This window comes from Elgaria multicarinata, chromosome 22 (assembly GCF_023053635.1).
Source record: "Elgaria multicarinata webbii isolate HBS135686 ecotype San Diego chromosome 22, rElgMul1.1.pri, whole genome shotgun sequence".
Taxonomy (NCBI): Eukaryota; Metazoa; Chordata; class Lepidosauria; order Squamata; family Anguidae; genus Elgaria; species Elgaria multicarinata.
The window spans coordinates 8,601,127-8,625,786 of record NC_086192.1 but is presented as its reverse complement, the minus strand read 5'-3'; the positions used below and the strand labels follow the sequence as shown (position 1 = coordinate 8,625,786).

Sequence of the window (24,660 nt, the reverse complement as noted above, 5' to 3'; positions counted from 1 at the left end):
GGGAATTGTAGGACTTTTTCTGTCCAGACCATACGGTTGCACCTTAAATATATTTTCATTGAAGCTGATGAATGCAATTGAGTTGGAAACTCTCTGTACCTCACCACACTGGTGCATCATGAGAAAATCTAGTAGCATGAGGCAATAAATGAATTAATATCCACTTAGAGAGGAGGGTGCCTGTGGCATCTCTGTGTGAGTCACTGTGCTGGCCTTTGCTACTTTCCAGCCACTGTTCTCTGGGGACGCCGTTAATTCTGCCACATGCAAATGTGACTGAATCATTCAATCACTCCACGTGCAGAAACGCATGGCTGCCCGTTGTCTCTGCTCTGTGCTCGGTTTTCTCCCAGTCAGGAGAAAAATAGGGGCACTGACACTGAGTAGCTCTCACTCTTATACAATTTAAATATACATAGTCAATTTATGGCAGCTTTGCTCAATTGGGTTACCACTCCAATTATGCCCAGGGATGATGGAAGTTGTGGTCCAACATTTATGGAGGGTGCCAGATCGTTGAAGGCTGAATTATGAATGCGCGCTTCTGCAAAATGTGGTGGCAGCCCCTGGTGTGTGGAATCTGGACAAGGAGACATTATTCTCCCTCTCCCATAATACTAGAACCCAACGGGGTCAATCTCCTGAAGCTGATTGGTGGGAGATTCAGGACCGATCAAAGGAAGGAATTCTTCAATTTGGATGGCTGGAAAAGGGGGTTGGATAAATTCCTGGAGGCGAAGGCGATCCATGGCTACTAGCTCTGATGGCTATGTGCCACCCCCAGTATCAGAGGCACTATGCCTTATGTACCCCAGTTGGGTACCTACTGTTGCACTCCTCTCCTGGATGTGGGTACCTATTGGGCACCTAGCTGGTCACTGTGTGAACAGAATGCCGGACTAGACGGACCCTTGGCCTGATCCAGTACTGCCTTCTTATGATCTTAAGTGGTTATAGAATCTTTAATTGGACTCGTGTGGTCTCATCTGTCAGGATTGGGTTCTGAAATGAAACCCTTTACGACTAAAGTGTGGCTCCCATTTAATTGAGGGTTTGGAAGGGGGAACTGTGTTTCAGTTCATATGTTAGATGTTTGGAACACACTGTTCTTAATATATACCGCATGCCTGAAATCTTTGTAGCGATCTGAAAGGACGTCATTGTAAAATAAATAAAAGGTATGTCAAATCTTTGGTGTGACGCACAGCAGTTTTTGATGACCTGCTTTCGTTTGGGGTCGGCGTGGCCTATTTATTTATTTATTATTTATTTATTAATTACATTTCTATACCGCCCAATAGCCGGAGCTCTCTGGGCGGTTCACAGCCTTCTCCAGCCAAGGGCTCTCCAGATGACTACAACTCCCATCACCTGCAGCAATCATGGCCACGTGAATGGGGGCAATTGGAATCATCCTAGTCTAACATATCTGTGGAGGGAAGGCTAGTTTGCAGGTTAATTGTGACTAAAAATGCAATCCTACGCATTTCTACTCAGAACTAGGCCCCATTGAATTCAATGGGACTTACTCCCAGGCAAGTGAATATAGCTTGCAGTCTTCAGGGTGTTTGTGATTTAAAATAACTTGTCCACCCCTCACCCCCCCCTCTAACTTTTGAGCCTACGAGGGCAGGTCTGTTGTTTGCTTTGGCACTGTTGATTTAATAAAGTGCAATTCCTTCTTTCGGTATCATTAACCTTTTTCTGAGAAAGGCCAAGCTTGCTATATTTAATTTAATTTAATTTGCTGGTGCGTCAGTGCACAAGAGATGGCTGTGTTCATAATGTTTACATAACGCTGAACGTGAGGATTTTGCACGGGGCCTGGCCATGCAGCCTCAAAAGTAACCTGTGAAAGAAGTGGAGTAAATGTCCGTGTGTGTGTCCGTGTATTTTCCCCACCTCATTCTTGCTTCAATGTAGGGGGGATGGATACAAAAGGGGACACAACGACTGGTGCTCACAGGCTTACTGCCTCGGATACTGGAAGTAGGCTAGTAGCCATTGAGAGCCTTCTCCTCCAGGAATTTATCCAACCCCCTTTTAAAGCCGTCCAAATTGGTGGCCATTGCCACATCTTGCGGTAGCAAATTCCAGTTTAACTCTGCGCTGTGTGAAGAAGTCCTTCCTTTGATCTGTCCTGAATCTCCCACCCATCAGCATCATGGGATGACTCCATTGGGTTCTAGCATTTTGGGAAAGGGAGAAAAATGTCTCCTCCTCCACCTTTTCCCTTGTCCACCTCTACCATGTCTCCCCTTAGCCTCCTTTTTTCCAAGCCAAACAATCCCAGTTGATGTAACCTTCCCTCCTAGGGGAGATGCTCCAGCCCCCTGGATCATTTTAGTTGCTCTTTTCCATACTTTCCCCACCTCTATAATATCTTTTTTTAGGTGCGGTGACCAGAACTGTACACAATATTCTCAGTGTGGCCGCACCATAGATTTGTATAAAGGCAGTATGATACCAACAGTTTTATTCCCAATTCCTTTTCTAATCATGCCTAACATGGAGTTTGCCTTCTTTACAGCGGCCGCACACTGGGTGGACATTTCCATCGAGCTTTTCCACCACAACCCCAAGACCTCTTTCTTGTTCGGTCACCACCAGCTCAGATCCCATTACGTTATACTTGAAGTTGGGTTTTTTTGCCCCAACGTGTGTCACCTTACACTTGCTTACACTGAACGGCATCTGCCATTTGGACGCCCGCTCTCCCAGCTTGGAGAGATCCCTTTGGAGCTCTTCACAACCCCTTTGTGTTTTAACAACCGTAAATAATTTGGTGTCATCGGCAAACTTGGCCGCTTCACTGCTCGCTCCTAATTCCAGATCATTTACGAATAAGTTGAAAAGAAGGGGTCCCAATACCGATCCTTGTGGGACCCCACTATTTATTTCCCTCCATCGGGAGAATTGACCACTTATTCCTACTCTCTGCTTTCTGTTCTTTATTATTAATAATATTATTAATATTTATTTATAAAGCGCCATCAATTTTCATGGCGCTGTACAGAACTTAAAGTGGTTACTTATCCAGAAGAGGACCTCTCCTCTTATTCCATGACTGCTAAGTTTATTCAGGAGTCTTTGGTGTGGGGTTTTATCAAAAGCCTTTTGGAAGTCCAAGTAAACAATGCCCACCGGATCGCCCCTGCCTACATGTTTATTGACACTCTCAAAACTTTTGGGGACCTGCCAGTAAGGTTGATGGACACCAGAGAAGGGTCTTCACAGAGCTGGTCCCTCCTCTGCAGAGAAAGGTCAACTTGTCCCCCTTTTTGACTGCTTTTAAAAACCTATCTGTTCTCCCTGGGTTTTGATTGGAAAGCTTAATGTTATTCGCTGCTGCTGGTGGATGTTTTTGAAATTGCATTTTATTCAAACTGGGTTTTTTGGAATTGGTTATACTTAATATGATTTTATTAAAACGTTTGCATTTTTTTTAAAAAAATTTGAAGCTGGTTTGCTTAAAATTGTGCACATTTAATATGAATTTTGGTTAGTATGACTATATTGTTTTTGTGCTGTAACCTGCATAAAATAAGATGGCCTTGAAAGACAATTAAAGGCGCAATCCTATGGTGCCTTCCAGATACGTTGGACGACAAGTTCCACAATCCTCAGCCAACATGGCCCTTGCTAAGGATAGTGGGAGTTGTCATCCAACATGTCTGGAGGAGACTGGGTTGGAGAATGCTGCTATTTTGTTTAGACAGGAAAAAGTCCCACAATCCTATGCATATTTAGACACAAAAAGCCCTACAATCCTATGCATGTTAAGCCCTACTATGCATGTTTAGACACAAAAAGCCCTACAATCCTATGCATGTTTACAAGAAAAAGCCCTACAATCCTATGCACGTTTAGACACAAAATTCCCTACGATCCTATGCACGTTTAGACACAAAATTCCCTACGATCCAATGCACGTTTAGACACAAAAAGCCCTACAATCCAATGCATGTTTAGACACAAAAAGCCCTACAATCCAATGCATGTTTAGACACAAAAAGCCCTGCAATCCAATGCATGTTTAGACACAAAAATCCCTACAATCCAATGCATGTTTAGACACAAAAAGACCTACAATCCAATGCATGTTTAGACAGTGGGGGAGTCCTACAACTCCCAGCATTCCCCGGCCAGCGCACACGCGCGCAGGGATCCTGCAGCCTTAGCAATCGAGCGCCGTCGGGCTCCGGTGGGAGGCGCTCGGCTGAGTGGGTCTGGGCGATCCGGAGCCCCGCCCAGGAAGCGGGCGGCCACGTGGAGGCGCCGGGAAGCCGGGTCGGCAGCCATGCAGAGGGCGAGCGGAGGCCGCTGCTGCGTCGCCTGCGGGGGAAGCGGCCCCAGCGCCGCCAAGTACCGCTGCCCGGGCTGCAGGGAGAGATAGTGAGTCCGGAAGCGGGGGGGGGGCTCTCTGTGTATGCTCAGAGGGGTTTTCGTGCAGGGGCGGGAGGGGCTCTCTGTGTATGCTCAGAGGGGTTTTCGTGCAGGGGCGGGAGGGGCTCTCTATGTATGCTCAGAGGGGTTTTCGTGCAGGGGCGGGAGGGGCTCTCTGTGTATGCTCAGAGGGGTTTTCGTGCAGGGGCGGGAGGGGCTCTCTGTGTATGCTCGGAGGGGATTCCGCCCAGGGAGGGAAGGGGCTCTCTGTGTATGCTCAGATGGGCTGCTGTGCTGGGAAGGACTCTGTAAGCTCAGAGAAGTTGGCGTGCCTCTAAAGGAAGGGCTCTCTGTGTCCGCTCAGGGACGGAAGTGGCTCACTGTTTGATCAAAGGCGCTTTCACAGGGGTCTCTGTGTATGCTCAGAGGCGCCCTCACCCCAGGGAGGCCCATCCCATAATCGGAGCGGCTCTGGCCCACCTCGGCCAGGGGGGTGGGGGTGGGGCTTCCGCTTTCTATCGCTTTTTAAACCCCTTTGGACTCGCGTAAAGGAGTCTTGCCCCCCCCCCCCAAAACCTGCACCGCGAGCCTATGCATGTTTACTCAGAAGTAAGCCCGTTGTGTTTGATGGCCCTTGACTCACAGGTAAACAGTGCCTAGGGAGGCAGCCTTCCTGGGACTGGAAGGGTGCAGTTTCTTTCGATCATCCAGATCAGCCTTCCTCAACCTGGGGCGCTCCAGATGTGTTGGACTGCATCTCCCAGAATGCCCCAGCTGGGGCATTCTGGGAGTTGCAGTCCAACACATCTGGAGCGCCCCTGGTTGAGGAAGGCTGATCCAGATAATGGCGGGTTTAAATTGTGGGTTTTCATCCCTGGTCCCTACATACCTTCGTGTCTCTTTCCCCTGGGGTCCCGGGCCTTCGACCCAGCTCCTGTCCACACCAGGGGGGCTCAGCCCTCCCAATGTGTAAGGCAGTAACAAGAGTGCCTCTGCCCACGTGCAGAGTAGAACACATCCCCCTCCTCGCTAGTGATCGAGCACCATCGGGTCCTACCAACCAGGGGTTTAAGGGAGGGATCTTCCAGGTCACGGCTTGAAACCGATTCATTCTTCCTTTTTATCTGCGTTTAGAAAAATATAATGCATCCTCTCTTGTCACTTTCAGTTGTTCGGTGCCCTGCTACAAGAAGCACAAAGGTAGGCGGATGTTCTTTCTCCTCCCCGCAAGATATTACGTAGCCTGCAGTCCTGTCCCCATAGCCTCTAACCTGGGGGTGAGCCCCATGGAACTCCGCGGGACTTACGACGGAGTCGACAGTGCCTAGCATTCTGCTTCTCGCTTGCGTGGGGCGTTTAATCCACCATGGGATTTTTAGGGCGCGTTTAGCGTTTGCCTGTGTGCTTTTGATCCCACCCATCAGCCAAAGGACCAAGAGCTGTTCGGAGAGACTGGCCCAAAGCCGAGTGAGGATTTGAACCCGGGTCTCTCCTAGTCCCAAGTCTGACACGTTCACGGTTAGATCTCTCACACTTGTGCTTGCTTGGTGTTGGATGTAAACTGCGGGGACCCGTGTTCGAATCTCTGTCCTGCCCCAAAGACTCTCGACTGTACCTTCTTCGCAGGGCTGTTGTGAGGATGAATTCGGAGGGGAGGCATGTACGCTGACTTGAGTAGCTTTGTAACAGGGGTGGGACAAGTAACAATAACCAAAGAACAGCTTTTAAGAAAAATTATTTCTTGAATTAAATAATAAATGAATAGTAGCAGTGAGTTAACTCTGAGCGGGAATTTTGAAATTTGAAGGGCACTGTCTTTATTTCCCAGGACACAGGCTGGGTTCACACAACACACTAACCCACACTCAGTGATTGAGTATGGGTTGTTTTGAACCGTGAATTGTTTGTTGAACTGTGACTTAGCGTGTTGTCTGAACCCAGGACATTTTCCCCAGGGGGGCTTGTTAACTGTGCAGTGTGGCTTGTTCAGCACCCTGAACAAGCCAACAACAAACCATGGTTTCTCCAAGGAGGCTTGTTTAGAGAATATAAGCCACCTTGCATTGTTAGCAAGCTACCCTGCGGAAAATATCTTGGGTTTGAACAACATGCTAACCCACGGTTCAACAAACAACCCATCGTTAAAAAAATAACCCATTCTCAGCTACTGAGTGTGGGTTAGTGTGTTGTGTGAACCCAGAGTGAGCCGTGGCTGGTTTCAATCTGTCTCATATCATGGACAACCATCTGTCAGGGAAGCTTTAGGGTGGATTCCTGCATTGAGCAGGGGGTTGGACTCCATGGCCTTAGAGGCCCCTTCCAACTCTGCTATTCTATGATTCTATGAGCTTGCAGGAGTTTGAACTAGCAGTTTCCTAGTGCCTGCGTTATCTCTTTGCTCATATCGGCTCTTAGTCAGTGCACGGATTGTGCAGCCTTTCCTTCCCCTGTGTAAACAGAGGATCATGTGTGAGTCTGGGGGAGAGGTTCCGTGTGCAGGCAATTTGGAGGGGCCACCACAAAACAGGCCCCCCCTTTGATCCCGAACCTTAACCTTGCTGGCTCGGAGTGAATAACGAGATGCCTGTTGAATTTGAACAGAACAATGTGTGGCCCAAATCGTTCCGGTTCCGCAGCCTGCAAAGACGACAGAAGCTTCCTGTGATGCTCGGAGGGATGCTGAAGGTATTTCCTGCGATTCCAACTTGATTGTTAAAACGAATGGGGGTTGATGAACCAGAGCAGCTGGCTGGGAGCGATGGGGATTGTAGTCTAGCACATCCAGAGGGCACCGGGGCTGAAGTCGGCCAGAGAAGAGCCGATTGGCTGATGTCAAGGGAAGGAGTTTTGGCTTTGCTGGATGAGGGCAAAAGTCCATCTAGGCTAGTAGATTGTTCCCCTCAACCAGACGCTCCCCTGGGAATCCCACGATCAGGACAGGAGAGCCACAGCACCCTCCTGCCCATGTTCCCCAGCGACTGGTGTATACATAGGCATACTGCCTCGGATCCTAGAGGTAACATATAGCCCTGCTAATAGCCATGACAGATTGACCCTGCATTTGCCCGATTCTTTTCTGAAATCGGCTAGATCACAAAACACTGCCGTGTCCAAAAATATGTATTTATTGTGATTGGGAGACAAGCAAAAGCTAGACTTTGCATAGCGCGGGGGAGGGGAAGGTTTTTGGTCCTCTCTGGAACAAAAGACCTGTTTCGCACCCCGAACTGCGACGAAAAGGTTTCCGTTTTGGTATCACAGAAATCATGATAATAATTAAAAATGTGCAGCGAGGAAACGCGTTTGTCCAGTTGCTGCTTACATTTTGCAGTGGGGTAGAAATACCTCCATCACGGTTCTACGTTCAGGTGAAGCGCTCGGTCGGCGTGCTTTATTTCACGCTCCCCTGAATCCGTGTGGATTTCCTTATAAAACTTTTTGCAGGATTTTTCTGTCTCTATTGAATTTTGCAAGGCAAACAGTTGCATGGGGAGCAGAGGGTGCGTTACACTTGTGGTAAGGCTGGTGTGACGTCTCTGAAAGGCCGTACGGGCCGCTGAGCTGCTGTCGGCACCTTTGACAGCCAACGTATCTGCAGATGCAATCCCACAAACATGAGGACTAGGAACATTTTTTTAAAATAAAGAAGGGTGAGTGTCTTTGAATTCTATTGCCCTGATAGTCCAATTCTCGTACACCTCAAAGCATGGCAGGTCAGGGGCGGGCACCCTCCACAAAATAAAATCCCAGGAGCAATAGCCATTGGGTACCAACGTGATGCTACCGTATTTCTTCGATTGTAAGACGCACACTAATTTCAGTACCACCAACAGAAAAAAAAACCCTAAGACATGCCTGAGATTCTAAGACGCACCCTGTTTTTAAAGATGTTTATATGGGGGGGAAAGTGCGTCTTAGAATTGAAGAAATACGGTAGTTCAGAGTTGGCATCCCCTTTATATAGGAGCAGGGCCGTACAACGCTGGTACCGATTCAGAGGTGGTGCAAATTTATTGAGGGTTGTTCTGGCTAAGCGGGACGACCAGCTGCTTGGAGTCGGGGAGTCAGTAGGCCAAAAAAAACCTATTGGCCTACATTCCATTGCAGAGCACTACTACAGTGAGTTTTTATTTTCTGCAACAGGATGGCAGGATACAGGATTTAAGCGCCGTTCTACCTCTTTATTTAGCACTATTCCCACCCCCTCTGTTTTCTCTTAGGAAGCCCGTGGTCCGTGGACGACATTTTGACAGAAGACGACGACGACAAGGTGCCTTTCGACAAACTTCAGCTCTTAAGTAAGCTCCCTGGTTTAAAATGCAGTGTTCTCTGGGTTTATGTGTGTGTGTGTGTGTGTGTGTGTACAAAAACATATTACTGTTAGGAAACTCACTAGCCACACGATGCGTTGATGGGCACCCATTTGGATGGCTTTAAAAGGGGGCTGGATAAATGCCTGGAAGAGAAGGCGCTCAATGCCTACTAGTCCTGATGGCTATGTGCTACCTCCAATATCAGAGGCGGTAAGCCTATAGACACCAGTTGCTGGGGAACATGGGCAGGAGGGTGCTGTTGCATCTATATCCTGCTTGTAAGAGCATCAGAAGAGCCCGGCTGGATCAGACCAAGGGTCCGTCTAGTCCAGCACGCCAACCAGCTGTCAAATGGACTGTGTATTTGTGGTCATCTGTGAATTCAGACATCCAGTTCTTACAGGGAGATGTTACCCCCAAAACATCTTCCCAGGGCAGGCTCCAGAGGGTGGAAAGATTGGCCGCTTGCTACCATGTCCACTCAGCACAGAGCCTCCAAGGAGGTCGGGTCATGCCCAAGAGAATGTGCCCTACAAGGAGAAGGGCTTTCCTTGTAATGTGTTGTTCTGCTTTATAAGATACAACAGACTTTTCTCCCAACCCGCTGCCTTCCAGGTGTCTTGGGCTTCAATTCCCATCAGCCCTGATGGACAGCAGGGCCATTGGTCAGGATAGGAATGCTGGGGGTTGTAGTCCCAAAGACCACTTCGGGGACAGCTAGGATGGGAGACGCACAGTTGCTGTTACAGAGACGATATTTGCATGATCGAACTCAGGGGCCAGGAAACGTCTGCCTGTTCCTTGACGTTACCTTCCCCTCCTTCTTTCCTTTCCTAAAACCCAGGTGAATCAGAAGAACTCAAAGGCATCCTGCTCAACCCCCACCTGCGGGCGTTGCTTCTCGACGTCGACCGGGCCGAAGACAAGAGCGCTGCCCTGAAAAAGTACATGCAGGAGCCGCTCTTCGTGGAGTTTGCAGACTGCTGCCTGCGGACGGTCGAGCCGCCTGAGGAGGAGAACGAACTCCTGGATTGAAATTGGGCTTGGGAACCGGTCGAGGACGAGGGAGGCCGTGCAGGCAGACATGTGGGGCCTCCGTCCCTTCTCACTAAGCGCTGGGTATCCAAGGTAAGTTCCTAGGATGGATTTTTTGCAACCTGGTGCCCTTCTGATGTCTCAGACTACAACTCCCATCATTGGCCATGCTGGCTGGGAATGATAGGGGTTGCACTCCAAGTGGCACTGGGGGAAACAAAACCAACGACACCAGGTTTAATAGAACAGAAGTTTATTTGTAGAAAATCACCCAGTTGTGTGCAACCAGAATCCACCGGATACAAACTGCTGACCTAAAAGACTTGTACGACGACTCTTCTGCCTCGCCCACCCTGGCCGGGAGCGGTGGCGTTTACCTGTTGAAACTTTTGAATGACTCTTTGGGTGTAACGGCTGCATCTTGCCCAAGAGGAATCCGTGAAACGGGTTTTGAGAAAAGCAACAGGTTTGGGGGTTCCCCCTGTCCTTGCCTCAAGAATGACCCTGCTGTATCGCAGTAGAGAAACTTTGAAAGTGGTGACTAGAGTTTTCACAATATTAAAGAAGGAACTTTGGTTATGCTCTGTGACCATCCTGTGGCATTTTCCTTTAGAATGGGAGGACTCTCTGCTTCGCACATTCAGGTAGACTCGTCATTAGGGGTGGGGTTTTCTGAATTCCTCCTTGAAGCTCATTTCTCTTCATCCCCCCCCCCCAATCTGGGAAAACGCACGTTCTTTTTGAAGTGCAAATCCAAAATGCGCACTCCTGCCTCATAGGCTAAAGTGTGAAAATGCCGCGTTTCCCGTGTGTGTGTGTGCGCTTTCAGTCACAAGTTTGGGGAACGGCACCCAGTCCCCACCAACTGTGCTTGGAGTCGGTTGTGCACCGGAACGACGTTCTTGTACATCCCTGCTTAGGATTTGGGTTGGATCCTGCTGCATCTTGCTTTCTGGATGTGGACTCTTATCAGCATCTCTAGTCCCTTTAGAAGGCTAAATTGCAACTCGGTGGGTTCTGCTAATGGGGTGAACTCTGACATTGGGGAGGGGGGGGTGGAATCCCTGAAAATCAGGCAGATCCTAGATCCAGCTCCCTGAAGTGTAAGGACTTGGCCTCTAAACCCCACTGGTTTAAATAGGATTTGCTTCCAAATTCTGATGGCTCTAAGAGAACAGAAGGTTAAATACAGACAGGAGCCCCTCTGGTCCACGCGATAGGGAAAAGAGGCAGGACATACACGATCCTCCGTTTTGTCTGCGCAACAACCCTGTGAGGTAGGTTGGGCTGAGAGTCAGCGACCGGCCGAAAGTCACCCAGGCAGCTTCATGGCCGAGTGGGGACTAGAACTTTTTGACACTGTACACCAGCCGTCCTCAACCTGTCACCCTCCAGATGTGATGGACTGCAACTCCCAGCATTCCTGGGCATCGGCTGGGCCTGATGGGAGTTGGAATCCAAAACACCTGGATGACCCCGGGGTGAGAAATCCGGCTGATCTAAACCGTTCCAGAAGAAAAGGGCATTAAAACGCCGCGGCAGAAAAAGCGTCCAGCGGATTTTCTTTGGCTGAGAAAGGGAGGTAAGAGTGCAATAAATACTTTGATGGATAAAGTGCCCGGTCAAGCAGAGAGGCGCTGGTGGTGGTCGAGAAGGATCTGGTTGAACCCGGTCACAGCGCAGCCGTGGCTGTGCGGCCTCATTTCCGTGTAAAGCAGCGGCGACTTCCTGCAACGGAACTTGACGGAGCCCTGGGCAGAAAAACAGACCTGCGTTAGTTTTTGGATTTGGGTGTTTCGGGCAGGCTGCAAGAGCCATTTATTTTGTTTTTTACTACAACCTTAAGAGTCCACTAACTTGAACCCTGGTTCAAAGAGATGGCAGTTGGGCGGGGGGCATTTATTAGCCACGCCCCCACAAGTCATCCAAGGGGGTGAATTTCTCACTGACTTGTGTGTTTTTTAACTGGCAGCTCCCTGGCTTTCTTGTCCAGTGTCCTTAGTTCAAGGGATGTTGAACCACTTTCAGGCCAAAGGGATGCATTCAATTTTGGAGAAGCTGTTGGGGGGGGGGGAGGCTGTGTTCCACTGGTGGGCAGGGCGGAAGGGGGAAGGGCCAAAATGCCGGCATCTTTTGGCTTAAAGCTCTGACGGGGGCCAATTGAGGCCTTGAGGAGGCATTTTAACCTCTGAGAATGTGGGGGGGGGGGGAAGGCACACGAGCTGGGACCCACTGAACGATGGGCAGGTCATACGGGGAACTCCAGGAGACAATTAGAAACACACACCCAGATTTGAGGTTAATCACCCCTCTCCCTGGCTGAAGCGCTTCGCAGGCTGGGGGAACGCAACAGCGCGTGCCTCTTACCTGCGGGAGTGCTCTGATGGAGGTGATGCCGTGCGTGGGCGGCTTGGTGCCTGGCTCGTAAAAGTCATTCTTCTGTAGGACTTGGAGGCACGTCAGGAGGGCGAGGTCTCTCTGGAAACTGCCCATGGTTGCAGGGCCGCTTGCAAGGACAAGCCCAAGGGGCCAGAACTGGATGATGGCGCTCCGTGGCTGCGATTTTTCCAATTCACGACGAGTCCGGCTTGAGGCAACGGTGGCCCCAGGGAACGAGGAGAGGGGCTTCCCTTCAGTGTCATCTAATTCCTCTGCAGCGAGTACATCCATCTTGGCCTATAGAGAGGTGGAGGGAAAGTACTTTAACAAACATGCTAAAATTAGATCCCAGTCAATTTAGGCCACTGGAAGGTTTCCAATTCTAAATTTCCTGGGCAACCCACGTCACTGACGGTATTAATACCCTTCAGAAAGGTACACCCAGTTTTTGGGCATACGTTTCAAGAAAATTGAAAGGGAAGAGGGCACGCACCACCCCCACGAGTAAAAGAAGCAGAACTAGATTCTGCAAATAGTAAAAACCGAGGAATAATTTACAAGTTCGTTGAAATGTACTGCATTTGCGTTGGCCCACAATTGGGTGTAGCGTATTAATCCTGTCAGCGATGTGGGACACCTGCCATAAAACCTCACCCTCGGACGCCCAGAAATCTTACTCAGCATTTGAGATTTCACCAAGCATTATTCATATGCTTTCAAGGATTTGACAGCGGTGAGGACTGGAAAGTTAAAACAAGGCAAACATAGAAAAAGTAATCTTGAGATTCTTGGGTTGTAGAAATCTGTACTCAACACTACATTCTATGCTCTTTTATTTTCTTGCGAGTACACAGGCCTGGTTTCCGTTTTTCAAAAAGTTGCCAGGAAGATTCCTTGCCTGGCCAAACACTGCTTTCTCACCTTCCACTTCTTCCAAGCCCTTTTGATAACCGTAGCGGCCTTTCGCAGCCTCTGGAAACGTTCCCGGGCTAGCCACGAGCGAACAGCTGATGACAAAGGAGAGGGGAAATTGCATTACGGAAATAGCATTGGCAAGAGCAGGGCAGGGTCTGGGTTCACACAACACAGTAAGCCACACTCAGTGTTTGAGTGTAGGTTGTCTGTTGAACCGTGGGTTAGCATGTTGTCTGAATCCAGGCCTTTTTCTGTAGGGTCCCTCGTTAACCATCCTGAACAACATAACAAATCATGGGTCCTCAAGGTGGCTTGTTTGAGGAAAAATAAGCCACACTGTATGGATAACAAACCAACCTGTGGAAAATGTCCTAGGTTCAGACAACCTGCTAAGCCACGGTTCAACGAACAATCCACGTTCAACAATAAACCACACTCAACCACAGGGAGACTGTTCACACGACATGCCGTGCTGTGTGGGTTGTTCGCTCAACCTTGGCTTAGTGCGTTGCCTGAAAGTCGCCAGGGTTGCTTGCTAACCAAGTAGCGTGGCTTGTTTTTCTTGAATGAGCCTTCTTGAGAATCCATGATTTGTTGCTGAGGGTGGTTAGCAAGCCAAACCGCGTCATTAACAAGCCAGGGCTTGCGTTCAGACGACACGCTAACCCACCCTGCAGAAAACATGCTGCGTTCAGACGGCACGCCAACCCCACGATTCAACAAACAACCCACGCCCAGCCACAGAGCGTGGGTTAACGTGGTGCGCAAACCCAGCCATAGGGACATTAGACCTGGTTTGACTCTGTGTCCACCTTGCCTCAAGCAGAGAAAGGCTTTTCCTGTCAAGATCTTTTAATCACTGGAAGGTGCTGGGGATTTAAACTGGGACCTTCGCCGTGCAAAGCAGGTACCCCCCACCGCTAAGCTACGCCTCCCTCCCCTCGGCTATACGCAGGAAATGGCCACATGCCACATTTGTCCATCTAGTCCAGAAGGGCCTGCTCCGCCCACTTCATTCTCCCCTCACCTGATTGGATGACGGTGGCAGAGCGCCTCTGCTTCGCCAGCTCCCGCCTCTTAAACCGTCGCCAGCAACGCTGGATGCAGGACGCTTTCTCCGATAAGACGCCGGTTCGCCGAGCTTCCAGTAGCTCCAACTGCAAAGGGCGAGAAAAGAATCCTCCCTGTTGGGGTTGGTTCCGGCCAGGCCCTTTTTCCCAGAATCAAGGATCTTTTTCCAAAAGCCAACCACTGACAGAGGACGCCTTACACACAACCGCCCACATGCAACAGCCAGTGTGGCTCTGCTGCTTTAACTTTCCTCCTCCTGATTGAATGCAACAGGAGGCAATTTACTACACCACCCCCAGAATGCTGGGTCCTGTACTAAAGTTTGAGGGGGGCACTGCTGCAAACTGTAGGGTTCCCCCCAAACCTCCCCTCTTGTGATGGATGGTACCGATTTGGCTAAATAATGAACGGCACTCACCACCTGCACATCAGAAATAGAAGGAACGATGCACTTAATGTAGACGGCAACTCTTTCGACCCCCACAAGTTGGGGAAGGAAAGGGTTACATACCCCCCCCCTCGCTCAATTCTGCCTTTACCAAGAAGCAGTTCCCTCTGAGCGCTTTGAAGTTTGGGGTTTGTTCGTCGCTACATTCTTTTGAAGGCGCAGCTACGCAACTCTTTTTTCTTTCTAAAATCCAATTTGGAACAGGTTGGTGCGTAGTCTGCGAGAAGCGCCCTGCGCCGGTTTCTGTGACCCGTCTGAAACGCAACGCGGATCAAAGACAAATTGGGATCCCAGGGGGAGGGACTGAGTGCTCTGGTGACCGCTGAAGCCCGGCCAGTTCAGTTCCTCTCGGATTTGTGAGATTTTACCGGACATGATGGTGACCTATAAAGCCTTACAGGGCTCAGGACTGCAACATCTGATAGGAGGCCTCTCCCAACATGAACCTACCCATACAGTAGGCTCATTCTCTAAAGCCCTCCTCTAAATGCCTCCTGCAAGGGAGGCTCAGAATATGCCAACGAGGGAGAGGGCCTTCTCAGAGGTGCCCCCCCCTGACATATGGAATTAACGCCCCAGCGAGGCCCACCGGGCACCAACATTGTTCTCTTTTCGGAGCCAGGTTAAGTCCTCCTTCTGCTTCCTGGCATTTGGATAAGGTTTTCAATCGAGTCATGGGATGCTGTCTGCGTGTCTGCTCTGTTTACAAGTCTGTAGCTAAACTGTTTTTATATTCTGCATGGCACTGTCCTTTTAACGTTTTTTAATCTTTGTCTAGCGCTCAGAGAGCTTTGACTATTGGGCAGTACAGAAATGCAATCAATGAACTGGCCCACGCACTTTTGAGCCTTTCTTTGCAGCCATAAGGGCTAGAAACTTGATTGTCTTTAAGAAAAGATCCGATTTCTGAGCACGGAGTGTGCTGCGGTAGAACCGCACCAGACACGGGCTCCTATTTACCGCAAGGCTCACGGTGACCCCAAGCGCTGAACAAAACAGTTTCCCCGCTCCAAAACCCACCGGGCGTCTCTTACCGTGGGGTTGGTCAGAAATACTTTGGTTTTGCCGCAGTATGCTGGCGTGATCCCGGGTTTGCTTTTTGCAGGGTTGAGGGCCGGCACGCCGAGGCACAGTTGCCAAAGGATGCCCTGAGCCACACAGCGTAAAGCGTCGCCTTCCTCTTCCACGGAAGGAGCTGTTGTCCAGCCTGAGAAATAAATAAATCGCAGCTAATTTTAAAAGAATTTACCGAAACGCAAGCGTTACAGATTTGCAGCCAAATACAAGGATGTCCTCAGAGCAAGGGCCAAATGACACGATATGAAGGCAGGCCCGGATCTTGAAAAGTGTAGAGCATGAGGAGCGGGGAGATTTAAACGCATCGAAGGGGGGCTTTTATTTATTCTAAAATCGGGGGTTCGATTCGGTATCTGCCTTCTGCAAGAGGCTGCCGAGGGGAGGCAGGAAGACCAGTTCTGCCAACACAGTCGGTCCCGCTTAAATCTGGATCCAACGTATTAAATTTTTTTTACATGCTACTTCTCCTCCGAGGAGATTGTGAGCAATTCTCTTCCCCTTATTTAATCCGTAACACAACCCTGCGAGGTAGGCCAGGCCAAGAGAGAGTGACCCATTGAACACTCCATGGCCAAGCACAGATTGGAACCTGGGTCTGCCCGGTCCCGTTTCTTAATTATAACGTTTTGAGTTTATTGATTGATTTATTATTGCATTTACATGCCGCCTTTTTTCCTCCAAGGTATCCAAGGCGGTGTTCATAATCCTCCTCCTCCCCATTTTATCCTCACAACAAACAACCCTGTGAGGTAGGCTGGGCTGAGAGTCTGTGACTGTCCCAAAGTCACCCAGCGGGCTTCCAGGGCTAAGTGGGGAGACTAGAACTCGGATCTCCCGACACCCAGTCCAACACTTTAGCCACCACACTGGCTCTCCAGGGTGTTTATAAACGTCTTTGCATTTATTATTGTGTGCTTTAATCATTGCTCTCTCAACCACTTAGAGATGTGTTCTTTAGATCTGGAAAGCGGTGTAAATAAATCTATTCAGTAAATAAAATAAACTTTCATGTTCTCTGACTCATTTGGTCATTCCGGCCGGGGCTGATGGCACTTTGAGTCCAACAGCATTTGGAAGGGCCAATGGTTCCCCTGCTCCTGCTCTAGCCACTACACCACACAGTCTCTCTCAGGCAGGGGGCTGCTGAATCCTCACCCCACTGTACTGACCCCTGTAGCTCTTCCCCATAGCGGCTTTTACCTCCTGCCACACGGAGGGGCTGTTCACACAAGATGCTGAGGCACACTCAGGGTTGTTTGTTGAGCTGTGAGTTAGTGGCTTATTTTCTCGAACAAGCTACCTTGGTGTATAGTTGGGTTGTAGAAGGTGGTTAACAAGTCACCCTGCAGGGTTAATTTATTTTAAAAAAATTGTATCCCACCCTATATCACTAGGATCTCACCTAATGAGCCACCCTGGCTGCATTCAGACAACGCAATAACCCACCCTGTGGAAAAGGGGCTGCATTCAGACAACACGACAACCCACGGTTCAGAACAACCCACGCTCAACCACTGAGGGTGGGTTAGCGTGTTGTGCGAACTGTTGAATTAACAGATGGTGCAGAAGAACGAAAAGGAACCATTTCTAGTTTTCAAAAAAAATCACACACATTCCCACTTTGCACATGAACAGGAGCAGCCCTTCAACAAGTGGCCGGGTGTTGCCATCCCTGGGCATCTCAGCTAAGCTTACCTCTCCGGGCTGGTCCGGTTCTACTAGAGCAAAGAGAGAGCAGCAAGGCTCGTTGCTCGGAAGAGAGAGTCCCGCAGAGAGAAGCAGAGTTAGCGGAAGAAGAATCCAAGGAGAGCCAGGAAGACCGAGTTGGGAAGACCTTGGACGCACACGTGCAGAGAGTACATGAAGCAGAATTTATGGAAAAGAAAAAATAAAATGGAGGGGGGTGGGGGAGAGAAATGCAACCGTTTCCTCAAAGTCCAGAGTCTTACATACCCTCCGTTAAAACAAAAAAAAACTATGACCACCTAATTCATTTCCATGACAAGCGAAACCAAATCCTGCCACCCATGTAAATGAAGCTCTGTTCGCTCCGTTTGCATAATCCATTTTGTCCTTAAAAGCTATTGGGGTGGGGTGGGGGTAAGGAACCCCCCCTCCTCCACAGCACTGTAAATGTTACGAGCTGCTGAGATTCCTGCACCCATTGTCCGCTTGCTTTCAAACACATATACACAGTCATGAGGGCTAGGAACTTGTGCCCCGATAACATCAACTGAAGAGCCCTCCTGGCTCAGGTCAAAGGCTTCTCTGCCTAAGCATTCGGTTCCCCCAGTGGAAACGCACAAGCAGGACAGGAGTGCAACAGCACCCTCCTGCCCATGTTCCCCAGCAACTGGTGCACTCAGGCTTACTGCTTCTGATTACTGGAGGTAGCATCTAGCCATCAGGATTGATCGCCTTTTCCTCCTCCAGGAATTTATCCAACCCTCTTTCAAAGCCTCTTTTAAATGGATACTGTTGTTTTTATGTTTTTAAATTTTGTATACTTTTAACGTTTACCGTTTTTAACTTTCGTAAACCGCCCAGAGAGCTTTGGCTATGGGGCGGCATATAAATGTAACAAACAAACAAATAAATAAATAAAGCCATCCAAATGTGTGGCCGCCGTCACATCTTGTGGTAGCGAGTTCCATAGTTTCACTCTGCGCTGTGTGAAGAAGTCCTTCCTTTGCTCTATCCAGAATCTCTCACCCTTCAGCTTTTTGGGATGACCCCCTTGGTTCTAAAACTTAAGAGCAAGGGTGGGGGTGGGGACCCTTTCTGCACCCACTTTATCCACGCCAGGCACTAATGATACCCACCTCCACCACGTTTCGTCTCTTACACGCTGCTTTTCTCAGTTCAAAAGCTCAAAATGCGAAGACTCCTTGTCAGGGAGTTGGCCGGCATTCGGTTGCCCTTTTCTGCAACTCCCCCAGATATCCTTGGAGGAGAAGGCGATCTATGGCTACTAGTCCACATGCTTATGCGCTACCTCCAGTATCTGAGGCCGGAAGCCTGTGTGCATCGGTTGGGGAACATGGGTGGGAGGGTGCTGTTGCTTGTGGGTCCCTGGTCAACCACTGTGTGAACAGAGTGCTGGACTAGATGGACCCTTGGTCTGATCCAGCAGGGCTCCTCTGATGTTCTTAGATACATGCTTAAGGCGGTCCATCCAGCTAAGCAATGCCAACGAACATCTATCCTCACATTCTGGCACAAAGAGCCACCCATAAATAGCTATCTTTTTTTAAAAAAAAAGCATGGCTAGGTTACCTCTCCCTCCACGGACTTCAAGAGTTGCTGAGTTAACTGAACCCTACACTCCACACCGGGTTCTTTACTTTTCCTGCCATCCCCAGGATCACAAGTATATCAGAAAGTCAAAAGAGGAGGACAGAAGTTTTATAACGGGGGAATTTGATAGCGTAGTACAGACGGGTTGAATGCAGCAAGCCAGAAAGATCGGTTAATTCCAGGCGTATTCTAGGGAAAGACGCTCTGTTACAGAACGTACCGTTGCCCAGAAAGGGGGGCAAGCCGTTTTCCTGGCCCGCGGCTTTGGACGGTGGCCGACCAGATTTCTTCAGCACCTCGTAACGGTCTAGGAAGCTTTTGAAGGAGAGCCTGTCCAGCCAAACGAGAGGGGGGAAGGGGGAGTCAGCCCTAAGCGGTGCTAATTGTACAGTTAAAGCAGGTAGAATCCAAACACACCAGAAACGTGTCCAGAAATCCTACTGCAGGAGGCGTTGTTAGAGAGGGCCTCATGGAGCCCGGTCCCCCGAAACTAGTTCCTAGAGCCCCGGATCTTTCTCCTCGCACCAATGGAAGATTCTGATTTCTGCTTAATTGCCATGTGGGGTGATTTTCGAGGCGTGCGTGTCACAGATGTGTTAATCCTCTCCTCTGAACACATTCCAACATCCCCAAATACCTCGCCCCCCCACCCAAGTGGCGATTCAGGGCGTGTGTCTGAAAGGGTTCAAGGGGAAACTAAAACTAAAAAATCCAACCACCTTTACTTTTTGGACCTGGCGTCCACAACAGGGAAAGGGCTACTCTATGACGTTTACGTGCTAGGTTTGGAGGGTTTTATGGCAGGGGGTTTGTTTTATGTTTTGAATGTGGGGAAGGCATTCCAGTACAGTTGTCTCCCACCGACGGCATGAAGCGGTACAACCCAGTTCCAAGAGGACTGGAGGGAAGCCTGGTCAATGAGGGACAAACATGGGCAAACCCAACACGGTAGGGAAGCTGAAACGAGGCAAGGTCATAGAATAGCAGGGTTGGAAGGGCCCTACAAGGCCATCGAGTCCAACCCCCTGCTCAATGCAGAATCCACCCTAAAGCATCCCTGACAGAGGGTTGTCCAGCTGCCTCTTGAAGGCCTCTAGTGTGGGAGAGCCCACAACCTCAATAGGTAACTGGTTCCATTGTCGTACTGCTCTAACAGTCAGGAAGTTTTTCCTGATGTCCAGCCGGAATCTGGCTTCTTGTAACTTCAACCTGTTATTCCGTGTCCTGCACCCTGGGAGGATCGAGAAGAGATCCTGGCCCTCCTCTGTGTGACAACCTTTCAAGTGTTTGAAGAGTGCTCTCATGTCTCCCCTCAATCTTCTCTTCTCCAGGCTAAACAGGCCCAGTTCTTTCAGTCTCTCTTCATAGGGCTTTGTTTCCAGACCCCTGATCATCCTGGTTGCCCTCCTCTGAACACGCTCCAGCTTGTCTGCGTCCTATGTGCAGCTTTGGGGAAGAGTTACCTCAAGGGTGAGGAACCGCTTTTCCGTTTGAGGGGTGAATTAAATTTTGGAGAAGCACGTGGATGGGGGCGGGGCACGTTCCAATGTGGGTGGGGCAAAAGGAAAAAGGGGTAAGGCAAAAATACCAGCATGTTGTGGCTTAAAGCTCTCACTACCAGTAACTACGCCTCAGGGGAGGCATTTCAAGCGATTAGCATGGGGAAATTCTGCACGAACGCCGAGAAACCACTTAGAGGTATTTTTAAATATGGTCAACCATATATGCATCTGTTAAATAAATACATTTGGGGGGAGGGCATGGCTTTCAGCAGAACCCCAAAGGTCCAGATTAAAACTCCAGGCAGGCCGGATTTGGCCTTTGGTCCTGAGGTTCGACAGCTCTGACTTACCTAACGGGAAAGCCGGCGGCGCTGATGTTGACCGTTTCGACGATGCCGCACGCCTCCAGCTGACACAGCACCTGCCAGGGAAAGGTGGCTTTTAAAGACGGCCGTGAAGAGCTCTGAATCAAGAAGTCCGCGGTTCGAGTAAGAAGATGAGAAGAGCCCTGCTGGATCAGACCAAGGGTCCATCTGGTACAGCACACAAGTTCACGCAGCGGCCAACCAGCTGCCCATGGGGAACCCACAAGAAGAACTTGAGTGCAACAGCACCCTCGCACCCATGTTCCCCAACAACTGGTGTATCTAAGCTTACAGGTACTGGAGAAAGCACACAGCCATCGGGACTAGTAGCCGTCGATCACCTTCTCCAGGAATTTATCCAACCCCCTTTAAAAGCCATCCAAGTTCGTGGCCATCACCACATCTTGTGGCAGTGAATTCCGTAGTTTAACTATGTGCCGCGTAAAGATAGTGCTTCCTTTGACCTGTCCTGAATCTCCCACCCATCAGCTTCATGGGATGACCCCATTGGGTTCTAGTAATATGGGAGAGGGAGAAAAATGTCTCCCTCTACACATTCTCCGCACCAGGCATGATTTTGTACACCTCTATCGTGTCTCCCCTCAGCCTCCTTTTTTTCCAAGCTGAACAATCCCAGCTGTTGTAGCCTTCCCTCGTAGGGGAGACGCTCCAGCCCCCTGTGCCAGGAAACCATGTGGCCTTAGCCAGGCCACTCACTCTTAGCCTCAGCTCCTACCTCCGCAAGGTGGGTAGACAACAATACCGATCTACCTCGCAGGGTTGTTGTAAGGATTGCAAGATGAATCTATGGCAAGTGCTTTGAGCATTTGAAAACGCGGTACAAACTGCTCCATATTCTGCTGCTTCTTATCATTAGTAATAACAAATGACCATGTGTCTGGTCGCCTGTGGCGAGTAAGAAATCATCTCCAGGCAACCAGGAAGCAAAGCCTTTGCAAAATGGGGGAGTGCTTTCTATCCCTCACCCCCCATTCCTAGTTGTCATAACAGCACACTACAAATGACAAACCCAGGGGTGCACTTGGGACTCTGTGTTCCTGGGCTCTCCATTGTACCCACCTGGTTTCCTGCCCCTCCTCATTTTAATTTCTTTTAAGATCATTAAAAGGAAATAAATACATAAACTTGGAGCCAGGCACGTTGCAAAAAAGGGCTGTGCCTCAGTGCCATTTTTATCTGGGTTCAAAAAAGTGGCCTTATGTTTTGGAGCTCAGACCCCGCCTACCTCTGCCTTGTACTTAAGATTTTTGGATTTGCTACTTCTTATATTCACCAGTTTGCTTTCTGGGAACTGATCTTTGTGTGACCAGCCTTGCACATCGCAACAACCATTTTATGAATGCGCCACATCTTTCCAATGGCAGCCGTTTTGTGAGAGTGCCCATGACACACTTCCTTGAAATTCCAAATGTGTCCACTGACCATCCAACCAAGGTTGGGGGAAACCCTGTTCAAAATCTGGGCTCCCGGTTTCATGTTTCCCCAACGACTGAAACACACAGAGCGTCCAGAAGAGACAGGGCCTTCTTGGTTGCGTTGCCAATCTTACAGAATGCCCTCCGCTGTATTCAGATGCTTAGCAAAGTCTAGGATCTTTAGAGAAGCTTTTAGAACTGGCCAATAATCACCCTAAAGTATGTTCTCCCTGCTGCTGCGATGGGGCTACAATTGGCAAATAGTTTGCAAGTCTGTTTGAAAGATCTTTTCGGTTTCCCTTTTTGCAGACCAAATCCAAGCAACTGTTTGTGACTGTGCCCAGTTCGGTCAGCCATGGGCGAGTGCTGAAGCCATGGCTCACATGCGCCAACTAGTGTGGCGTAGTGGTTAGAGGGTTGGCCTGGGACTGGGGAGATCCAGGTTCGAGTCTCCACTCGCACACGCAAAAAGATTCTAGCCTTAAAAGAATCCAAACTATTGATAAGAACAAAGTTAAGGACGATAAAACATACAAAACTGAATGCAGTACATATAAATTAAAATTAACAGGACTTTTACATAGGACCACTTGTATTTTGAAATTGTACGTCCAGTGAGTTGCTAAAAAAAGTGCTCTCTTTCAAGTGGCCAGAGGCATTTTGACAAGAAAGTCATCTTCCGTGGCCACACATCTGGCAGATGAGAACATACAAATACAAACAGCCGTGTTTGTATCTCTGGTCTCCACTCGGCCATGAAGCGCACTGGGGGAGTTTTGGCCAGTCCCTGACTCTGAGCCCAACCTACCTTGCAGGGTTGTTGCAAGGACACAGGGAGAGAGGAGGAAGGGAATTATGTACGCTGCCGTGGGCTCCTTGGGAGGAAAGGCAGCATGGAAATGGCACAGATGAAGGAGACACCACGCATCAAACCCGGATCAGCTTTTGCCACTCGGAGGGAGTCTTACCTCGTCCTTCCGGAACAGGGCCGCCTCGCAGTCTGCATTGGGCTTGATGCACCGGATGTAGTGGGGCGTAGTGCTGTGCAGGATCTCCATCAGCTGTTCCAGGGAGCCCTACGAGAGGAACAGGGTTAAGGACACAGTCTTCTGAACGTCGGGAGTTCGCGTTTGGCAGCCATCCATCTGTGTTTCTAAACAGCCAAAGCTGCTAGTCCTTAAGGCAGTGTGCAAGGCAGGCAAGCATCCAAGGTGAAGGAGGAAAAGGGAGAAACGTCTCAGGATGCTGTAGACAACTGCACTGAGAACAAGCCCAACGCGTTTCGGCCTCTGGCTTTCTGATAGGACTTTTTCAGGGGGCTGTAACAATGTCTGCAGAAATTATTTACAACAGGGTGTCTCGTGTCTATACACTGGCAAGAAAGCCAGCTGTAAATAGAATCATAGAATCGTAGAGTTGGAAGGGGCCTCTAAGGCCATCGAGTCCAACCCCCTGATCAATACAGGAATCCACCTTAAGGTATACCTGACAGGTGGTTGTCCAGCTGCCTCTTGAAGGCCTCTAAGGAGGAAGAGCCCATGGCCTCCCTAGGCCATTGGTTCCATTGTTGTACTGCTCTCAGGAAGTTTTTCCTGATGTCCAGGCAGTCTGGCTTCCTGTAACTCCGTGTCCTGCATTCTGGGAGGATCGAGAAGAGATCCTGGCCCTCCCCTGTGGGACAACCTTTCCGTCTTCTCTTCTCCAGGCTAAACATGCCCAGTCCTTTCAGTCTCTCCTCATAGGGCTGTTTCCAGACCCCTGATCATCCTGGTTGCCCTCCTCTGAACACGCTCCAGCTTGTCTGCCTCCTTCTTGAAGTGTGGTGCCCAGAACTGGACGCAGTACTCTAGATGAGGCCTAACCAGGGCCGAATAGAGAGGAACCAGGACCTCACGTGGTTTGGAAGCTATACTTCTATTAATGCAGCCCCAAATCACATTTGCTTCTCTTGCAGCCATATCACACTGTTGGCTCATATTCAATAATTTCTGCAGACATTGCTACAACCCCTGAAAAAGGCCTATCAGAAAGCCAGAGGCCGAAACGCGTTGGGCTTGTTCATAATAAAGTTGTCTACAGCATCCTGAGACGTTTCTCCCTTTTTCTTATTAGTCCTTAAGGCAGCCTTCCCAAACCTGGTAGCCCGGACTACTACAACTCCCATGATCCCAACCCAGCATACAATTTAAGGCAACCGTCCCCAACCTGACACCCCACAGATGCATGTGGACTCTCCCATCGCCCAAAGCAATCATACTAGTTGGGGATGATGGGAGATGTGGTCCACACACATCCGGGAGCGTCAGGTGGAGGACTGCTTTAAATTGCGTTCTGGGGAACCCTAGGGCTCCTTGGAAGAATATCTGGGGTTCCCTCAATGGAGGAGCTCAGTTGTGCCTGATGAGCGCATTTTAAAAATGTTAACTTATTTTTTAT

The 24,660-nt window shown here is 49.5% G+C and overlaps 2 protein-coding genes across 2 annotated transcripts in view; one reads left to right on the top strand and one right to left on the bottom strand.

Moving 5' to 3' along the window:
- Positions 1 to 4,300: 4,300 nt before the first annotated feature.
- On the top strand, positions 4,301 to 10,175 carry ZNHIT3 (zinc finger HIT-type containing 3). Its single transcript, XM_063146420.1, has 5 exons — positions 4,301 to 4,395; positions 5,555 to 5,586; positions 6,988 to 7,071; positions 8,607 to 8,684; positions 9,544 to 10,175. The coding sequence occupies exons 1-5, from the start codon at positions 4,301 to 4,303 to the stop codon at positions 9,732 to 9,734; spliced, it is 480 nt and encodes a 159-aa protein (XP_063002490.1). The 3' UTR covers positions 9,735 to 10,175.
- Positions 10,176 to 11,034: 859 nt separating this feature from the next.
- Positions 11,035 to 24,660, bottom strand: part of MYO19 (myosin XIX) — a 35,963-nt gene continuing 22,337 nt past the window's right edge. The window contains exons 18-25 of the mRNA XM_063146418.1: positions 23,193 to 23,300; positions 20,774 to 20,844; positions 19,142 to 19,251; positions 15,582 to 15,754; positions 14,056 to 14,185; positions 13,035 to 13,120; positions 12,102 to 12,410; positions 11,035 to 11,485 (exon numbers count right to left, since the gene is read on the bottom strand). Coding sequence (XP_063002488.1) covers positions 11,357 to 11,485; positions 12,102 to 12,410; positions 13,035 to 13,120; positions 14,056 to 14,185; positions 15,582 to 15,754; positions 19,142 to 19,251; positions 20,774 to 20,844; positions 23,193 to 23,300 — 1,116 coding nt within the window. The 3' untranslated portion in view covers positions 11,035 to 11,356. The remainder of the gene's footprint in view (positions 11,486 to 12,101; positions 12,411 to 13,034; positions 13,121 to 14,055; positions 14,186 to 15,581; positions 15,755 to 19,141; positions 19,252 to 20,773; positions 20,845 to 23,192; positions 23,301 to 24,660) is intronic.

Bases quoted from the DNA above. Each gene is read 5' to 3' on its own strand.
- ZNHIT3 (XM_063146420.1), top strand. From the start codon at position 4,301: ATGCAGAGGGCGAGCGGAGGCCGCTGCTGCGTCGCCTGCGGGGGAAGC. The intron at 4,396-5,554 runs GTGAGTCCGGAA...TGTCACTTTCAG, and splicing joins CCGGGCTGCAGGGAGAGATA to TTGTTCGGTGCCCTGCTACA. The intron at 8,685-9,543 runs GTAAGCTCCCTG...CCTAAAACCCAG, and splicing joins CGACAAACTTCAGCTCTTAA to GTGAATCAGAAGAACTCAAA.